This window comes from Anthonomus grandis, chromosome 6, assembly GCF_022605725.1.
Source record: "Anthonomus grandis grandis chromosome 6, icAntGran1.3, whole genome shotgun sequence".
NCBI classification, from domain to species: domain Eukaryota; kingdom Metazoa; phylum Arthropoda; class Insecta; order Coleoptera; family Curculionidae; genus Anthonomus; species Anthonomus grandis.
The window spans coordinates 3,724,825-3,744,138 of NC_065551.1; the positions used below are offsets into that span (position 1 = coordinate 3,724,825).

Consider the following 19,314-nt stretch of genomic DNA (forward strand, 5'->3'; position numbering starts at 1 on the left):
TAATTGTTGACCTAGACCTAGACGGTAACAATTAATCTCAGATGCAGTTATTGTTGACGAATGATCAGATCTGTAATTATACAAAATTTGGTGTATCAAGAATATTAATCTATTTTAATTATCTATACTTGTGTATATTAGCTTCACTATTTGTACTATATACCATTTTGGAATCTAAAGAAGTTTTTGCACTCTTCAAGAAAACTACCCCTGCAGCTTTGAAGGGTAAATCACTTGGTAAATTAACTGAATTATCGGCTGCTGTGTTTTTAACCAGTGCATCAGAAATCCTAGTAAAAAAATATAAAATATAAAAATTTTACACACATACCTAATTTAATAAGTATTAGGTATAAATAAAGCTTATATGAGTAACACTAATACTTTTTGTGACGATTTTTTTATACTAGAAAAATATATTTAAAAAAAAATTACCTTTAAGGTAGAGCTGATTTTTTTAATAAAGTCTGGCTACTGATAATATTATCTCCTTTATATAAGAAATCACTTCTAAGGATGTGATCTGAACAAACAAATATGTTCTTTTTAATTGTGTTGATTTCCATTAATGAAATCCATTGTTCCCTTTGGGCATATATTAGGCAATCTATAATAAGTATTTGATATTTAATCAAAAAGCAAAAAAATGACAGTAATAAATTAGTATGTGGTGCCAATTACTATATATATTATTGTAAGTTGCAATATGGTAAAACAAAAAAATTATCGACCAAATTTTAGGTAAAGACGAAATTAACTTTATACATAGATATCAATATCTAAATAAATTTCAAAATTCTTTAAAGGCAATAAAAATTAGTAATTTCATCTATTTACCTAATGTCTATATTAAAAAAACATAACTATATATAGATAGGTACATGGGTATTATGCCTTCTTTCTGCCAAAACAACAAAAAAAAACATAAAATCCTGTAATAAAACCAGGGACAAAATTCTAGTTTTATATTTTTTATAGCCTATTGATAGATGAATATGTTCAAAAAAATATTTAGATTTAAAAATATAAATATTTTGGTATTTTACGCACACTTTCACATTCAAGTTTTTATTAGGTTTATATCTATAAGATCCCCTATTCTACGTTTATGATGATGGTTACCCCATGATGTGATGTTATGAAAGTATCGGTACTTACTTGTGAGAGGATCGGCTTGAATTACCTTTTTATCAAGATGCGGCACAAACGACACAAGTTTTTGCCATCCTAGCAATTAAAAAAAACACTAAAATGTGGCCTTTTTCCTTTTTAAACTAAAAATTAAAGAAAATACACGAATCCCCAAAATAAACAAAAAGCCGCTTGACAGATGACACTACGCGTATGGCTCAGGCGCTAAAGCTCCGGTGTTGTCGCTTCAAATTTTTTAGAAGCAGTTTTAGGGATAAGAATGTTAATAATTTTGTTTATTTTTTTCTTAAGGATATTATATTTATTGCTAAAATAGGTTAATTGTAGTATTTATACTTTTCATTTTAAATTTTCCTATAAAATACAACACAAATAAGTTAAATTAACGTTATAATGGTTGTTAAAATATAGCTAAAAATTTCCTCCGTTGGAAATTTGCGTCGACTTGACAATAGAGAATCGGCAAATATGTTTGTAAACAAAACACCCCTCTTGCCCCTGTGCACATGTTGGACTCAAACAAAGTTGTTGTTTACTAATTCTAGCCTTTCAATGTTCTAAGAGTATAAATAATAATCATTCAACAGCAACAATTTTTTGTGATTTCTCCAAGGCTTTTGATTGTGTAAACCATAACATCTTAATTGACAAATCGAATCACTATGGGTTCAGAGGAACGCCCCTTGAGTGGTTTAAATCGTATCTCAGTTACAGAAATCAGCTTGTAAAGGTTGATACGACGAAGTCTTCTTGCAAACCAATAGAATGTGGGGGAATATAAATGGCATGGCCAATCTTAACATCAGTGGCAAAATCTGTCTTTTTGCTGACGATACTAGCTTTACATGGAGCAATCAGGATGCTAGGGCACTACATGCTACTATTTCTAATGACTTAATTACCATTAAATCGTGGTGCGATTCTAATCTTCTGTGTCTAAATGTCTCAAAAACTAAAGCCCTATCATATAAAACTACTATTCAACCCTTTGTACTTAACAACACCAGTTTGGACGTCGTTAAATCTGTGAAGTTCTTGGGACTTAATGTTGACTACTTCCTAAAATGGGACTTGCATATTGATGCCTTATATAAAAAATTAAGTTCAGCATGTTTTGCCTTAAGTACAGTTTCCAAGGAATTAAGTTTTCAAACATCAAGAACAGTTTATTATGCCCTTTTTGAGTCACATCTACGTTACGCCTTTCCATTCTGGGGCACATGCGATGTGACTCAATTTGAGCGCATCTTTAAACTTCAAAAGAGAGCAGTTCGGTATCTGCTTGGACTTAATAGCAGAACTCACTGTCAAGAAATCTTTAAAAAAATATAAGATAGTTACTCTTCCCTCTTTATTCATATTTGAATCTATTTGCTTAGTACGCAAACATAAGTCAGAAATGCCTAGTAGGCCGTCTCACAATTATTCACTTCGCAACGCAGTACATGATCTTTATCTGCAAACCCCTCGGTCCGAGTTAGTAAAAAGCTCTATTCTATACAGAGCCAAAAAGATGCATAATGCCTTTGGAAATTAAATCAATTACTTCTTTTCCTCGATTTCATAATGCTTTGAAGGCGTACTTTCTGGAAAAAGCCTTGTACGCAGTGGAGGATTTTTTTCTAGGATAACTTTTTGGGTATCACACACACACTGGCTCTTTTTATATCTTAAAATAGAGAATATATTAGTTTTTTTTTAGTAAATGAATTGCACTTTCATTCTGTATTTAATTAATTTACTGTTATTGACTATTGTGTTTATTTTTATAGACATTTTATACATCATGATGTATATTGACCAGTTACATTGCTTTTGTACAGTTTTGCATGTATTTTTTTTTTTTTGTGTGTTTTGTTTTGTTTTGCTTTGTTTTTATATGTTTTTTTTATTAGCTTTGTCTACAAAATTTTGTAATTTTTTGACAATAAAGCATATGATTGACTGATTGATTGATATACTTTTCTTCAAGACCAAAACACCCACGACCCAAAACATAAATCGGAAATAGTTAGATTGTGGCTAGTCTATATTCTACCTAAAAGTTTTGGATTTTTCCCCTCAATCACCGGACATTAGTCCTATTGAAAATTTATGGCAGGCATTAAAATCTAAGGTTCAAGTACATAATATAAAAAATAGGCAAGATCTGATTAACCAAGTTTTAAATGAATGGAATAAAATCTCTGTAGATGTCACTAGTAAACAGGGCCGTCTCTAGCGCCGGCGCAGCCTGCTTCTTAGGGGCGGAAAAATGCTTGACAAGAATTTCGAGATGTTTGCAGTTGCTGAATAATAAATGAAAAAAAAAATCGTTCTCAATCAATCAAAATTCCTTTTTCCCTATTATTTCTGTAGTAATTATAATTTGATATTTTTTCTTTGCGGCGGAATTGCCACATAGTAATGCCTCCTGATATTGCCGCTCCATGACCGTGCGCTTCGCATCCCGGCCTAAATTAGGCGGAATTAAATTTGGATATTTATAAATTGCGAGGACAAAGCTATGACAACGCAGCCAATATGAAAGGCAAAAATAAAGGAGTGCAGCGCCAAATATTAAATATAAATCCTCGAGCTTTTTATGTGCCCTGCACTGCACATTCTTTAAACCTTTTGGTAAACGATGCTGCTCGATTGACTTTTGAAATAACAAACTTTTTTGACTTAGTCCAAGTATATACCAATATGTATTTTTCTCTTCCACCAACCGTTGGGATATTTTTAAAAAACATTGTAAAGGACTGATACTAAAAGCTTTATCAGATACTAGGTGGTCAAGTAGAATAGATGCCTTAAAACCACTCAGGCACTGTTTTGAAGATGTGTGTAACGCTTTGGAAGATTTGAGAGATGACGCAAAAATTGAAAGATGTTAAAGCGGAAACAGAATTTCCTATAACCCGAATTCGAAGGAAACGTCAACAATTTAGTTACGAAGTTGCAGACGAAAATGTCGTGGATCCAACTGACAATTTCAAAATTAATTTTTATTTTTATATGCTAGACGTTTCTATTAATTCAATCAAAGACAGATTCGATTTGATGAACAAAGTTAATGAACCATTTTCATTTTTAAGCTCTCTATTTGACTTAGAGCTTTATCCGGATCAATTGTTGATGCAATGCTGCCAAGATCTACACCTACTTCTCACGGATGAGGCAAGAGATGAAAAAGACATAAATGGTGACGACTTATTCAGTGAACTCAAAGTGATACGCACTTTCATAAAATCGGAGGCTAGCGCGGAAAAATTACTTAAATGTTTGGTAGTTGACGGCTTGGCTTCAAATTTTCCAAACCTGACCATAACTCTCAGAATATATTTAACGTTACCAGTGTCAGTAGCAGAAGGAGAGAGATCCTTTAGCAAACTTAAGTTGATAAAGAACCATCTGAGATCCACGATCTCAAATGAGAGACTAATTAATTTATCAACAATTTCGATTGAACACGAAATTCTTGAGAGTGTGGATATTCAGTCGTTAATAGGAGGTAGTAAAGCGCGGGGGGGGGGGTTGGGTTTTGGGTCCACAAATCCACCCTTGTCAGGGGCGGTGTGGACACTACTTGCCCCGGGGCGCCTCATACCTTAGAGACGGCACTGCTAGTAAACCTGTTCAGTCCATGTCTAAAAGACTTAGATTTAATTTTCTATTTGTCGAAATAATTTTGAGATATAAAATTCGTTCTAAAAATTAATGTTATTAGTTTTTTGTTTTTATTTAATAAATAATAGTATAGGATTGTATATGATCAGTAGTCTTTAAGAAATATTCAAGATTATTATCAGGTAGCATATGTTATTCATCATATTCTAAAGTGAGAGTATTGTTAAAAATAAATTTTGTCCAAATACTTTTGGGGGTAACTGTATATTTTATGGCTTGGAACATGATTTATATTAAATATTTTCTATTTAAAAAAAAATTATTTCAAGGAATGGATGATTTGATAGATTGTTAAACACGTGTCGTCACTCACAGGTATAGTTTACTTGGACAAGCATAAAAACTAAAAACGTTTAGCACGCGGCGTTTTCTTTTTGAGGCATTAGCGTGCATAAAATTTTTATTATATGCACATATTCATAATTTTGCACCCGGATTTTTTTACGTCCAAAAATGCTTACCTATTCAGCATCACTATCCATCTCTTCTGATTCGGCATGAATTATAATTGGAATAATTCGCGGTAAGCAATTAATCCAATAAGTAAGTAATGCAGTATTCGCCTTCTACACTTTTAACGTAAGATACACAGTTCTTCCATTAATTGGTTTTGTCGATTTCAATGACCGTTCGTATATTGTTTAGCACAGAGGCGCTTAATTGTGGTGTTTCATTAATTTTGCCCACCTGTTTTTTAATTGCACCCTAGATCATCTCAATAGGATTGAAAATACAATAGTTTGGAGGCAATTTTAAAATGGAGTGGCCATACGATTTGAAAAAAACTGTCTAGAAAATATTCGTTTTTTAACTTTTGCTCCTTTATTTACTGCTAATATTTTTTTGTGTCCTTTAAAGGGACTTGCATGTTTTTTTTCACCATAAATTTAACTAAATCAGCCTTTTTACTACAAGTATTTATGTTCATTAATTCTTTTTGGAAATGGTCTACAAGTTTCACCTATGTAAAATGTATATTTTACAGTTTATCAAACTATCAATCAAACATCAAATTATAAAAAAAAAATTTGTGATTATTCGCGGATTAAGAACACATTTTCCACAGGGTTTGGACAAAAAATTAGAAAAGATAAATATATTTTTTCATATTTTTAATTTAATTTAACTTACCTTGATACGGTAGTAGATATAACTACCGAAACGTTTCAAATTAGGTATTTTTATTAAATAAGTAAGTTTTTCTCATAGTTTAGGTAGGATATTGAGAAGAAGAAACGAGGTCAGAGATTAATAGATTAAACCTCATCTCCTGGGTATATACAAAAATTTATTATACCTCAAGTAAATTATTATATTTAAGACTTATTGAACTTACATTAAATTAAATATAACGATAAAATAAATATAATGAAGTTCACATATCTTTTAAATCTGTGAATAAGTCTATTTTCTACTTCTTTTCAATATTTGAGTGTATGAGATAGTATTTTCTAAATTGATATTTAATACAAAATGACATAATACTCAATAAAATAAGTAACTCATTAATTTTATTGTCAATACTATTTAACCTTGAATTTTTATTTTAAAAAACAGTACTGTAATTTTTTTTTATTTGGCAAATACTAAGGTACATTGTATTTAAAGATTGTAATTCAGGTTTAAAATATATTCAGGTCGAAAATAACACGTGTTAAGAAATTGATACTCTTAAAATTTGATCGGTAAAACGGTCATAAATTAACACATTATATAATGTCTAAAAATATTTACCACAACTATTCGATTCATTATCACTAGTATCAAAAGGCCGCCAAAATAAAATTTTTATTCTTCAAAAGTTCAGACGAAAGTAAATAAAACAAAACATCAACAGTATATAACAAATAGAAAACAACAAGAACTACATTATAATATAAACGCGAAACTGATTTTTGGGTGACCTAAATCTGCACCATCCTAATTAAAACACACTGACAAAATTCAAAATTGTTGTAATTGTTACCATATACAGACCTATATATTATGGCACGCATCTTAAGAAATTGTTGATTCTTCGGAACATTATTTCCACGTACAAAAGGGGTGGTCCAATAGCACCCCAGCAAGAAATATAAATTTAAATATTTTTTATACAAATTTTTATATGACACATTTTTAAGCTCAAAAATGCGCAACTTTGTCCTAAATGTAATCATTTTCTTATCTTTTATATTTACCGAGATCCCAATAGTGAGCTAGGAATTTGTAACAGGCCATATAATATACAGGGTGCGGCAGAGAAATAGGATGTTTTTGAAATTATCATAAAATCATTAGTTTTTGCTTTAGAGAAAATTAATGTATGTAAAACGTCACGGAAACTTGACATTAAATGGTTGGCAAATAAAGGACGAAGAGCAGCCATGGATGTCTTGGCGATGTGTGCTGTGGCTCCATCTTGCTGAAAACGGTCACGGTCAATACGTCTTCTTTCTAACTCGGGGATAAAGAAGGTGTTTACCATATTAACCGCTTAACTAATCAAATTAAAAATACAAAACCTGTTAAAAAAATTTTTGTATTAATTTTATAATCGAATTTGTAAACAGTTTTTTTAAGATGTTTTTTTATAATCATATTTTTACCAGAAAAATTAGTGCTAGTATTATCCCGAGTTTTTTCGGGTAACAATAAAAAATGTAAATGAGGTGTCATATAAGTACAAATTTAGCAGTTGTAACATAGTTAATTTAGGATAAATGAAAATCAAAACTGATACTTTTGAATTTGTATTTTATTACTTTGGCAAACAAAAGCAATCACAAAAGTACAAAAAGATGCCGACTCACTAAAAGTAATTTTTAAAATAAAATAAACATATAATTCATTCATTGGCACACCTTATTAGGATTTGCGTATATAGTAACTAAAAAATTGGGAAAAATTAGTTGCAATAATAATAAAATACAATTTTTCTAAAAGTCTGTCTTAGTATGATATAGTTTGAAGCATGGTACCACACATAAGCCAACTTCACAATCTGCACACCAATATCTTGATTCTTTTCGTATTTTTTTGCCATTTGTGTCTTTTTTACGGCTGCATACTTGACACACTTTTGTTGGATTTTGCTTTTTATCTGTAGCAGGTATATAATCAGGGAAATGACGTTCTCTGATTCTTAGGGGATTGGGAAGTGCTGATGGACGTCCCTTACCACGAGTTTCAACTGAACAGTAATTTTCCAACATTTTAGATATAAGATCCATTCTAAATTGGAGATGCGTTTTGAGTTCACCTTTTTTTATACATTACGAAATTATTCCATAAAGCATGTTGGAGTTGAGGAGGTGAAAAAATATTTTTTTGTAATATTTTTTACCACGTTTTCGAGTAATTGGATAGTCCGCTAAATGCTGATCAACTTTGTCAACTCCACCCATTGTTCCATTATATAGTCATCTATTGCTACAGATTTTTGAACTTCTTTTTCTTGATTTTTGGTGGCCATTGCGCAATTGTGAATTGTAGATAAAACAGCTACCTCCCTTTTTATTCTTCCATTTCATGACTTTCCCCCTTTGAAATGCCATAGCTTCATTTTTTTCTTCAGTTTTTTTTTCATGTCTTGTGGTAGATCCTTCCTATTATACCTAAGTGTCTGTTTTTGATGCTATCAAGATGTCGGCTAATTCAGGTGAAGCATAAAAATTATCTGTAGTAAGGCAATGTCCCTTCATGAGTAAAGGCTTCATAACAGTCATTACAATTTTAGTAGAACTAGGTAAATTATCATATGACTCGTCAAATTTTGTGCCCTTCCCTGTGTATATAATAGAGTCCCAAATGTAACCACTAGAAGATTCGCACAACATGTAATTTTTGATTCCAAATCTGGCTCGTTTGTTTGGAATATACTGGATCCATCCTAATCCGCCTTTATAAATAATAAGCTCTCGTCTATGGTAACGTCCCTTTCTAATGAATATAGTGTCTTATTTTTTCATCTAGGTAGGGAAAAATATCCCAAATTTTATTCAATTTAGGACACGGATCTGTATTAGCATCATAGTTTTCGTTATTAGAAAAATGCAAAATTATGTTTTTTTATAAATTATTATGATATTTTACTTATCTTCGTTTATTTGCAGAAAAATGTAAAATAACAATAATAAAACGTATAAAATAATTGCATTTCCTATTTTTGAGCGCGCGACTCTTTTTCATATTCCCGGCCCGTCCACAATAATTCAATCCCAGCAGCATCGAGAGAATCTCGTATCTTCGTCTGTTTCACGTTATCCGCGTCGAACTTGCCTATCTTTATCTGACAAATATTGATTGTTGAACGGGCCGCGTATTTTAGCATTTGCAGATGATGTTATATCAACGTCGAGTGGTGATTCAGAAGAAGAATGATTTTTTAGTCTTACCGATTTAAATAAAAGCTTGCTTGTTAAAATGCATAACAAAACCATAGAACAAAATAAAGTTGTCAAGTACTTGAGAATATTAATCGATGAACATCTTAGTTGGTCTTATCATGTAGATATGGTTTCAAAGAAATTATCAATTTACGCCTATGTGATCTGGCAGTTAGGTATGTAATAAAATAAATCGATATTATCCTGATACTTCTTTATTACTATGGTTATGTCCAGTCATGTTTGTCATATGGCATAATGTGTTGGGGTAACTGTTCTAGAAGTGGTTAGGTTCTTACGGCCCAGAAAAAAATAATTAGAACTATTTTATTTAAGCCTTATACATTTTCTTGTAGAACACTCTTTCCAGACTTGAAAATTATGCCATTTCCTTGCCTATTTATTTTCAACTCGGTCATGCATATAAAGCGTCTGATTGACCTGTCTGATTATTCTTTGTCTAGAGGTACCCACTATGAACTCTATGAAGAGTTAACTTAAATTTGGATTTACCCAAACATAAATTAACCAAAGTGGCAAACAGCCCAGTAGTTTTACCAATTAAATTATACAATCCTCTTCCTACTGAAATAAAAAAAATGAGAAGGTTAATAATTTCAAAGCTTCATTGAAAAGAATTTTAAATAAAAATTCCTTTTATACCGTAAGAGAATATTTAAATTGCAGCGTCTCATCCTTACTCCCATAATTCGTATTTGTTTGTTTGTAGAAAGCTGTAGTTTTCCTATATTCTTAGTCTTTAGTTAATTGTAGATTTTTTATTGTTTTTTATTAAGGCCTTTTTAAAAGTTGTATGTTTAGGTATTTTAATTTTATTTTTTGACATTATCCGATAAGTCTTATTTCTTTGTATGAGTCTATGGAAATAAATATTTGAGTATTTACATACTATATAAACTAAACTTATATACTACGCTACAGAGCATTAGAAAGAAAAATGTTTTTATGCAATTTGTTTAATCCTGTAAAATTGGTAGTAACACATTTAATTGTTGTGTAATTATTTATTAATTTAAATAATATTATAAATAATTACAATTAATATATACAAAAGACATAATATACAAAATAATTAGTAAATAATTATTAATTTTTTTTTGGCGATTTCGATATACAAGATAAAGGATATTTAAATATTTAATGAATATGATGCGATTGGAAAATTTGAAGTGTTGTGAAGGTGTGTTGTACTTTAAACATTTTAATAGTGGCTTGTGGGCTTTTAAAGGTACGTAATTACGTACGCGTAAAACGTAATATCTTTAGTCCATTCCTAAAGTTGGTTTAATTTTAAAATGTAGGTTTCGCTTCACAATGTACAGATTTATATTTTTTATCATTACTGCTTGTATGGATAATACGGTGGGGTAAACTTTTCTGAAATAGCGAAAAAATGCCCTTATGTTGGTAAAAATTTACAATGTAGCCACACAATCACACATTGAACCACAAAATAGTAATAGTGCAAAAGTTGATTTATATTATTCTGCAATTCATATAAATTAAAAACTCCTTCAGTGGTTAAGCTTGACTTCGTTAAGTATTCTTCTGAAGTTTGCTTTAATTTTTTTTGCAATTTCAGAAAAGTTTGCAAACTGTTTAGAATTAGAAGGTGTACCAAGGAAGGATACCACTCTAAGAGATTATTTTATTAAATTAATTTTAATAGAAAGATAAAACAGATTTATAGGTATTAAACAAATATTTATTAAAAATAGACACATCAGGTACTTGATGTAAAATAAAAATAAAATATCTACCAAACTTTATGTTAGTATCTTAACCTTAAATAGTTATATGGGTATCTAAATTAGTAATTTTATTATAGTTAGCATAAAATAAACTTTTTAATGAAAATTTTGCGTTTTGGGAACCTTACGTCTTCGGATGATTTATTTAATATTTGCTGGCCTTCCTGCCTGAATTCTTTTTGATCCAGATGTCATTCCAGGTCTTTGCGATCTTCTACTTGTGGACGTAGGCTGTACTTAACGGACATAACTGTACTAATTATTTTTCCACGACAAATATTCTTCATTCTACTAAATAGATTTAGCAGCTCCGATGAGGTTTTCATTTTTTCTAATGTTTTGTTCAGTTTCACCACCATATTTGTTGCTTCAGGAGTCGAGTCTCTTTTAACCATTTGTACGAGATGAAAAATTTTGACCTAATTGTTCTACCGCAACTTCTTTTCTCTTAAGTAGATCATCTGGATGTGAAGATGATGAAGGCAAATTTGGAACCATATCTTGTTGAAAAAACGTGTGTCATCTTTTTCTTTACTATTATTTTCATTTGTGATCACTTCTATGTTAGAAGTATCCATCATATCTTCAAAAAACATGTCATCAATATTTTCCTCTAGGGTTATTTTAGTTAAGATAGGTACTATGGAATTTAATCTTTTTGTTATGAATACTAGGTATCATCTCTTTTATTATTTTATATAAAATATACCTAATAAAATATTGAATGATTTCTTACCGCTTTTTCTTACTCATTAACAGTGGTGTTCTTACTCCTTAAGTTTGGTAATATTGTGATAGGTAACATGTCCAATCTACGGTAGGTAATATTAGGTAGATGAGTAAAATAAAAAGAAAATAAATAATAATCTGTATATTCATATACAGTCTGTCTCATTAACACAGAAAAATATGCTTCTAATTCAACCATTTCTAATCCGCAAAGTCTTGAGGTTTTGCTCTCATATTTTAAGCAAAAGTAATTGTTTTATTTTTATTCATTAGGCCCTTTAAATTTCAAATCTAAACTAAATAGCTAGCACCTAATTAAAATCTAACAATTTATATGTACTTATTTAGATACATACTTTGTATTCATATACATTAACATAAAAAACGTAACTTAGAAACAAAACACTATCGAAATTCTAAAACCCAAAGTACAACACACCTTCACAACATTGTTTTTAAATTTGAAAGTAGCATTGTATTCATTAAATATTTTAACACGCCTCATCTTGTATATTATTAAAATCACCAACAAAAATGAAACAAAAACCAATAATAATCATAACACATTTATTCACTTTGTTACTACCAAATTTACAGCACCAAACAAATCACATAAAAACATGTTTCTTTCTAATGCTCTGTAGTCTAGTATAGTATGTAAATACACGAACGGGCCGGGGTGCCATGGAAAGAATCGCATCGACCGTAAATATATACGGGGATCGATCACTAAATATCGTAATATATTTTGCAGTTTACTTTAATGCGTATATGTAGTATATTGATTGTATTTTGAAGATACTCAATTTTCGAGCTTGACCAAGTAATTTCACCTAAACTATAAAGTGGTGATGTGTTCAGGTCATTCAAAGCCTAAGGATTGTAAAGCCTTTATTTTTTATTTGTTATAACTAATGTTTTTTTTGTTATAACTTTGGTTTTTCCATTTTCCTTTTTTTTACGTGCACAAAACTTCCATATCTGCAGTATTTGCGTTTAAAACTGTACATTATTATATCTAAAATCACAGATATAATATCGATATACGACGTGGTATTTCGATGCAATCAAATTATTAATATAAAAGCAAAAATGAGTAATCCGACTTAAAATTAAAGGTAATTTAAAACAGAGCTGACTTCTGACCAGTCTCAGGACACGTGCTTCAATTAAATTGGTTTTGATTAATCTAATTTATTTCTGATGTAAGTAATAATGAAAACTTGTCCTTGGTCAAGTGCGTTTACCCATATTAACGGTATGAATGCGTGAGTGAAAGACCTGTTTGGTAATAATATTTATTATAAACGTAAGTTCGTCAAATAATGACTCATGTTTTGGCAGTTGTGATTCATAGGTGTGTGAATATCTACTTTACAAATCGAGTGTCGGTATCTTATTTTTCAAGTTTATCTGATATTATAATTTTCTTTGATTGTTACAAATACCTAGAATTTTAAAAGTTTAATGAATTGTTTACATTTGGAAACAATTTTATGGAATTAATTTTATGAACATAGGTATTATAAAATTACGACTCAATTAAAGATTTGCCTGCATTTTTTGTTACCGCAAATTATTTATTGTTAATTATTTTAACAACCCCCTTAGTTATTAGTTATTTTGTTTATTGAATAAATCGCCTGTCAAAATTTACAGTATGGAAAATAAAGCTAAGCATTTTAAGTATTAAAGTATTAATTTTAAGTATTAAGTACGCATGATTAGTTACATCTTGTTAAAATGCAGTACTGCAATAGTTTCCTATTTTATTATTAACCAGAAAAAAACGATACTTACTTTTAACTATTTGTAATTTCAATTTTATACAGTACTTTAATGCCAGTATATCTTGACTGGAATTTAGGTAACTAATTTAACAGGCAGAAAAAGACTAATGGGAGTAATTAATTTTTATATATAATTGATTAAGTCTCAACCAAATAAATAATAATGAATTGATAGCTTTCTTCAACGAATCAAATACCCTGTATATACAAAAAAGTAATAAATAAAACATCGCCTGAAGCTAAAAGGCTTTGCTCTTTTAGCACAAGTATTTGGTATGACAGAAACATCTAGCTAAATCCACAAAATACAAAAAAATAGAGAAGTGGTGGTTGCGTACAAACTGATTCAGAAATTCTTCTGACAAATCTGCTAGCGTCCGCTCGCTTGGCAACGGAAACTGTTGTAACTAACTTGACAGTGACGTACCTAATTGGTCCAATCAAAATGGTAGGAAGGTGTGGCTAAATTAAGGCGGGAAAATTTAAATTGCATTTAAGAAGAAATCTCATCTGGTTGAAATCAAAAGATTACTAATAGCAAATAGGACCATATTGATTAGGTGTTAGCATCAGATATTGATTAAGATAAAATTAAACTTTTTAGCTTTATTTTACATATCTAAATGACTTAATTTACTGCAGTAATCAGTTAACAATAGTGTACTACATGTCATAAATTTCAAAATAGAAATAAAATAATTAATTTTAAAACAATTTAATACTTTTATTATTTAATTTTCCTGAAAACTAAATTATTTAAAATTACCAACCCAAACAGATTAGAAAATATTGTGAAGATTTTTGTATTATTTCCTTATCATATATGTAAATACATTACCATTAGGTTAATCATATCTCTGTTTTCCTATCTCCAACATAGATTCAGTAGAGGATAATAATAATATATTAATAATAAATGTTTTTTATTTGCAAAAATACAATACATAAAATATTTATAAGTGAAATACAAAACTATATCTGCAAATAAAAGGCTGACAAATTCAGATTTCCGCAGTGTTGATTCAGGTTTTCAACATTGTGACCTGAAAAAAAGGGACATTTTATAAAGTATATAGTTCAACTAGCAGACAAATAAGGTAATGTTTTCAGATAATATTTCAAACTAACGACATAAATACTGACATACAAAGTATTATAGTATTATTTTAAAAATCTATCTGCAATATAATCTCTAATAATAAATCTCTTTGAAAATGAAAACAACTTATAGTATAACATATTTCACTTACATAGTATATATTTGTTGGTCTCTCATAATAAAGAAAACATAACTAAGAAATACTTAATTGAAAGACAAATATTTACTAAATAAAAAAAAAGAGAAAAAAAAGTTACAACAAAAAGATTCACTCTGATCCATTCTGGGTGCTCAGTTATCTTAGACTCTTAACCTCTAACTTCTCTTAGTGAACCCAGGAAGTGCCAACCGTCTAATTAAATATGTACTGTAGTGTAAAGCTAGCAGTATCAGTATTATATCAACATTATTCAAATTTAAAAGAAGTCGTCCATATTCTCAAAGAGACTTTGATATAAATAAATCAAAAGACAACAACACAAAGTCTGTCTCAGTATCAAAAAATGTCTATTATTGTGTTATATTAGTGTTTCGCTCCTAAGAGCATCATCAGACCTAAAAGAAATTTTTTGAGACCGAGACTTTGTGTTTTTGTCCTTAATTTGTGATTTATATTATTTGATTTATTATTTATACAGGGTGATTCATTAAGAATTAGTAATCTCTGAACTGGAGATACTACATACCGAAATATGGATATTGAGCTTAACATGTCTTATACAAATGTTGTAGGTTTACGAGATACAGGGTATTTGTTGTTGAAGTAAAGTTGGAGTTTTAATTTGAAATTTCTTAATAATTAATAATTTTGCGATTTTAAGAAGTATCGTCTTGAAAATTGGCTACTTTATGTGTTTTGGCATGAAAATTATGAATTTTGTGGTGAATTTAGCATTATTTATATAGGGCGTTAGTTACACCTTGTTACTTAGGCAAATTACAACATATCTTTTTTGCCTAATCAGTTATGGCTAAAACGACTAGAAAATCTAAAAGGCAGTTCAATTTTGAATAAAAAAGGTTTTCTTGTTTATTTCATGTAACTCTATCAGTTGTTTGCATTTTAAACATTCAACGTAAAAAAACTTCAAAGTAAATGCTCAAAATGCCCGCCTGCCACTTCAATACACTTTGTAAGGCGTCTCCTTAAAGATCTTTGAATATTAAATAACATTAGTCAATTATTTTTGATATTAGCAGCTTCTTAAATTTTCTATCGTAATTCTTCGATGGAATTAATTGTATCTTTGTAAACTATGTCCTGCATGTGTGACCATATTAGTATAAAGGTATAGAGGGTTTAAGCCTGGACTTCTAGGTGGCCAAACAAATAGCTCCGCACGGAGCTATTTACATCTGTGGTCTGTACAATAGGATTAAATTAACGTACACAAAATTTAGTTTTTACTAGACAATAGTTTTAACCAACACACACATTAACATCGTCTAGTGATGATTATACGTAAGACATATCCATTTTTCAGAGAATCCAAAAATTAAAAAATATATAGGAGGTTCCATTTAAGAAAAAAAATATTTTTTCTGTAACTTTTTTGCTACACCTTATTTACCATTTTATGTTAAAATATGCCCAATACAGAAATAAAATCGACGTGTCCAAGGATTCTTTAAAAAAAAATCCTTCCTTTTATAATTGAGTTTATGCGTACATACATACTTCTGTATATAATATACAACCTTACTTATAATATACAACTTTGTATATTATAAGTAATATGTAAAGGAAGTTCCAAATGGAGAATGACCATTGAGACCACTTAGAAACCGTAAAAGACACCAGATTTAGTTAAATTATGGTAAAGTTACTTAATTTGCTGCTTATTATAAGTCTATTTAAAAATTTAAAAAGTGCGAATATTTTTGAAGATATTTGAATTAAACCGTTAATTCAAAAAATTAGTTTTTCTTTTAATTTTCTTTTTGATCGAAAATATTTGGAAACCTTTTTTCACTGCATTTTAATAAAAATCAATACAGGAAATATAAATAAAGACGTAATCTATTTAATTTTCTTACAGACTCTGCAACATGGCTTTCCACACAAACCCTCTGCAATGGGCTGGGACCCTGTCCTACGACTCCTCTGCATCGGTACGTCCACGGGTGCCATCAAAGTCATCGGCAGACCCGGGGTAGAATTCTACGGGCAGCACCAAAACCCCATAACCATTACAAAATTATTGTTTTTACCTGGAAAAGGCAAAGTTATCAGCTTGCAAGATGATAATTCTTTGCATTTGTGGGAGGTAATTATTGGTTGAATTTGTATAGAATATAGGTCGTTTAATGTAATAATAATTGTAGGTTAATAAAAGTTCTTTGGTAAAAGTAAAATCCCAAGCATTGGAAGGGAAACTAAAAAAAATTAGTACCATGTGTTTGGAAACGGCTGGAAAGTTTCTTTTGTTGGGCGCGGAAGGGGGTAACATTTACATTTTAGACCTTAACACCTTTACGATGACTCCAGATATAATTTATCAAGACGTTGTCATGCAAAAGTAAGCCATTGCCTACTTGGTCGGATTTGTGTTAATAATACTTTTTTATAGTGTTCCTCAAGATTATAAAGTAAATCCGGGAGCGGTGGAATCAATTTTAGAACAACCGGGACAGCCAAATAATATTCTGATCGGTTACAATCGTGGATTGATGGTGTTGTGGAATAGAAGTGAGAACGTTGCCTCCAAAACGTTTATATCAAATCAGCAACTAGAATGTTTATGTTGGAAAGACGAGCAACATTTTGTTACTTCACATAACGATGGTAAGTTAAATAGACCCTTATACGGTATTTAAAATGTTAGTAGAGTCTTATAATAATAATAAATGGCCTTTAGTCGACTTGGTCCGGCGGATCTCCAATTCCTAATTAAAGGGTCAGTGGGCCTTTCTGGCTCCTTGATTATGCGCGGCGTACCGGGGATGGGGGACATATAGCTCGAGGAAAACGACTTAGTTTGTTTGACAAAAGTATTTTGTCGCCTTAGGCTGTACAAAGAGCCTTACCACATAAGGCCAAGGGTAGTACAGGGTGTAACTTTGACCATTGGTTTTCAGCTGAGGGGCGTTATCAACAATAAAAATACCTACATTAAGAAATTGTTTTAAATCCAACCCTTTGAATAACTATGCCCCGGGATTCCCCGGTTGTGAAATTGATTAGTAATTATTAATTGTTTAGAAATTATAACAGTGGAAATTATTTGTTTTATATTGAGTGTAATTAATTTAGTTGAAAATATTATACTTGGCGAAGTTCAGCATAGCGATTTAGCTTAACTAAGTATTCAATTAGAAAAATTACAAAAAAAGATTACAGTGAAAATGAAAATGTTGCACGTAACCATATTATGTAAACACAGTTAAACCTAAAAATTATACATATACAGTGAGGACGCGCACGTTGGAACAAATTCATTTAAAATTCAGGGGCGTGTTCGAAAAAAAAACGCGATTTTTTTGATGATGAATTCATGTATACAGGGTAAACCAAAAATAAGCAACGACCATCAACTTCAATTTTTTAAATGGAAACACCTATTTTCTATTCCATTTTTGAGTTTTTTTATTCCATTTTTGAATTTTAAGTATATTTTGTCTACCTTGTCTTATACCTAATACTAACATTATTAATAAATTTGCAACTGTTTGGGCCATTTGAGCATATTTATATTTTTTTTCATAGTTTTTTAACAGGTATATTTGATTGTTGACACCTTGTCATCATTTAATCGCATTTACGTAAAAAAAGTCAAAATATACTTTATTTCCTAAGTTTACAAACTTGTGCTAAAAGCTTCCTAATCCTAGAATTTATAATACAAGTATTTATTTGGATATACAGGATACAGGACAAAAACAGAATACAGAATCGATTTTGATTGTACATAGAAGCATATTTTATATAATCAAAGAAAAAACCAAAAAAGAAAAGAAAAGGCGAGAACCAACATAAAACAAGAATAATAAAAAAAATAAATAAAATAAGTCTGATCAACAGATATATGTGATTAATTTTAAATATTAAAATAAGTCGTTAAAATACTCTTCAATGCTGTAGTAATCTTTTGGTAAGATTAATTTCTTTAGTTCTATCCTAAACTTTTAAGGTCTGTAACAGTCCTAATCGAAAAAGGAACATGATTAAATATTTTACGACTAATAAATATAAGAGAGTTTCTCGTAAGTGAGCAGGTGGGAATTGCAAGAAATAAGTTGTTTATTTGACGAGTATTATGACTGGTGCAGGATGGTGGACTTACGGACTTATGTATGAGTGTTGCAGTTTCCAATATAAAGAGTGAGAAAACGGTTAACATTCTTTCAGCTACAAAAACAGGTTTACAAGAGACTCTCAGACCAACACCACACAGATGCCTTAATGCTTTTTTCTGAATAGTAAAAATTATGTTAAGGAGTCCCTTGGAGCACAAACCCCAAAATGGCAACCCATAACGGATATGAGAGTCTATTAAGGCGAAATAAACTGAACGAGCAAACAACCCCCCCCCAACTCATGCCTGGCAACCCTGACTGCAAAACAACCAGAAGAAAGTTTAGCAGCGAGGCCCAAAACGTGGTTGTCAAACCTTAAACTCTCATCAATGAAGAGGCCGAGAAATCGACAATAATCCCTACCATGTAGTGGGCTCTGCTCATCAAACAAAAAACCCTCTACATTACACTTAAAGCCCAGAACAAAAGACTTATCA

General features: G+C 30.4%; 1 protein-coding gene across 1 annotated transcript in view; it reads left to right on the forward strand.

The window, feature by feature from the left end:
* Positions 1-19,314, forward strand: part of LOC126737848 (lethal(2) giant larvae protein homolog 1) — a 173,095-nt gene that overhangs the window by 50,130 nt on the left and 103,651 nt on the right. The window contains exons 3-5 of the mRNA XM_050442912.1: positions 16,621-16,848; positions 16,907-17,100; positions 17,152-17,366. Of these exons, the coding sequence (XP_050298869.1) occupies positions 16,621-16,848; positions 16,907-17,100; positions 17,152-17,366 (637 nt within the window). The remainder of the gene's footprint in view (positions 1-16,620; positions 16,849-16,906; positions 17,101-17,151; positions 17,367-19,314) is intronic.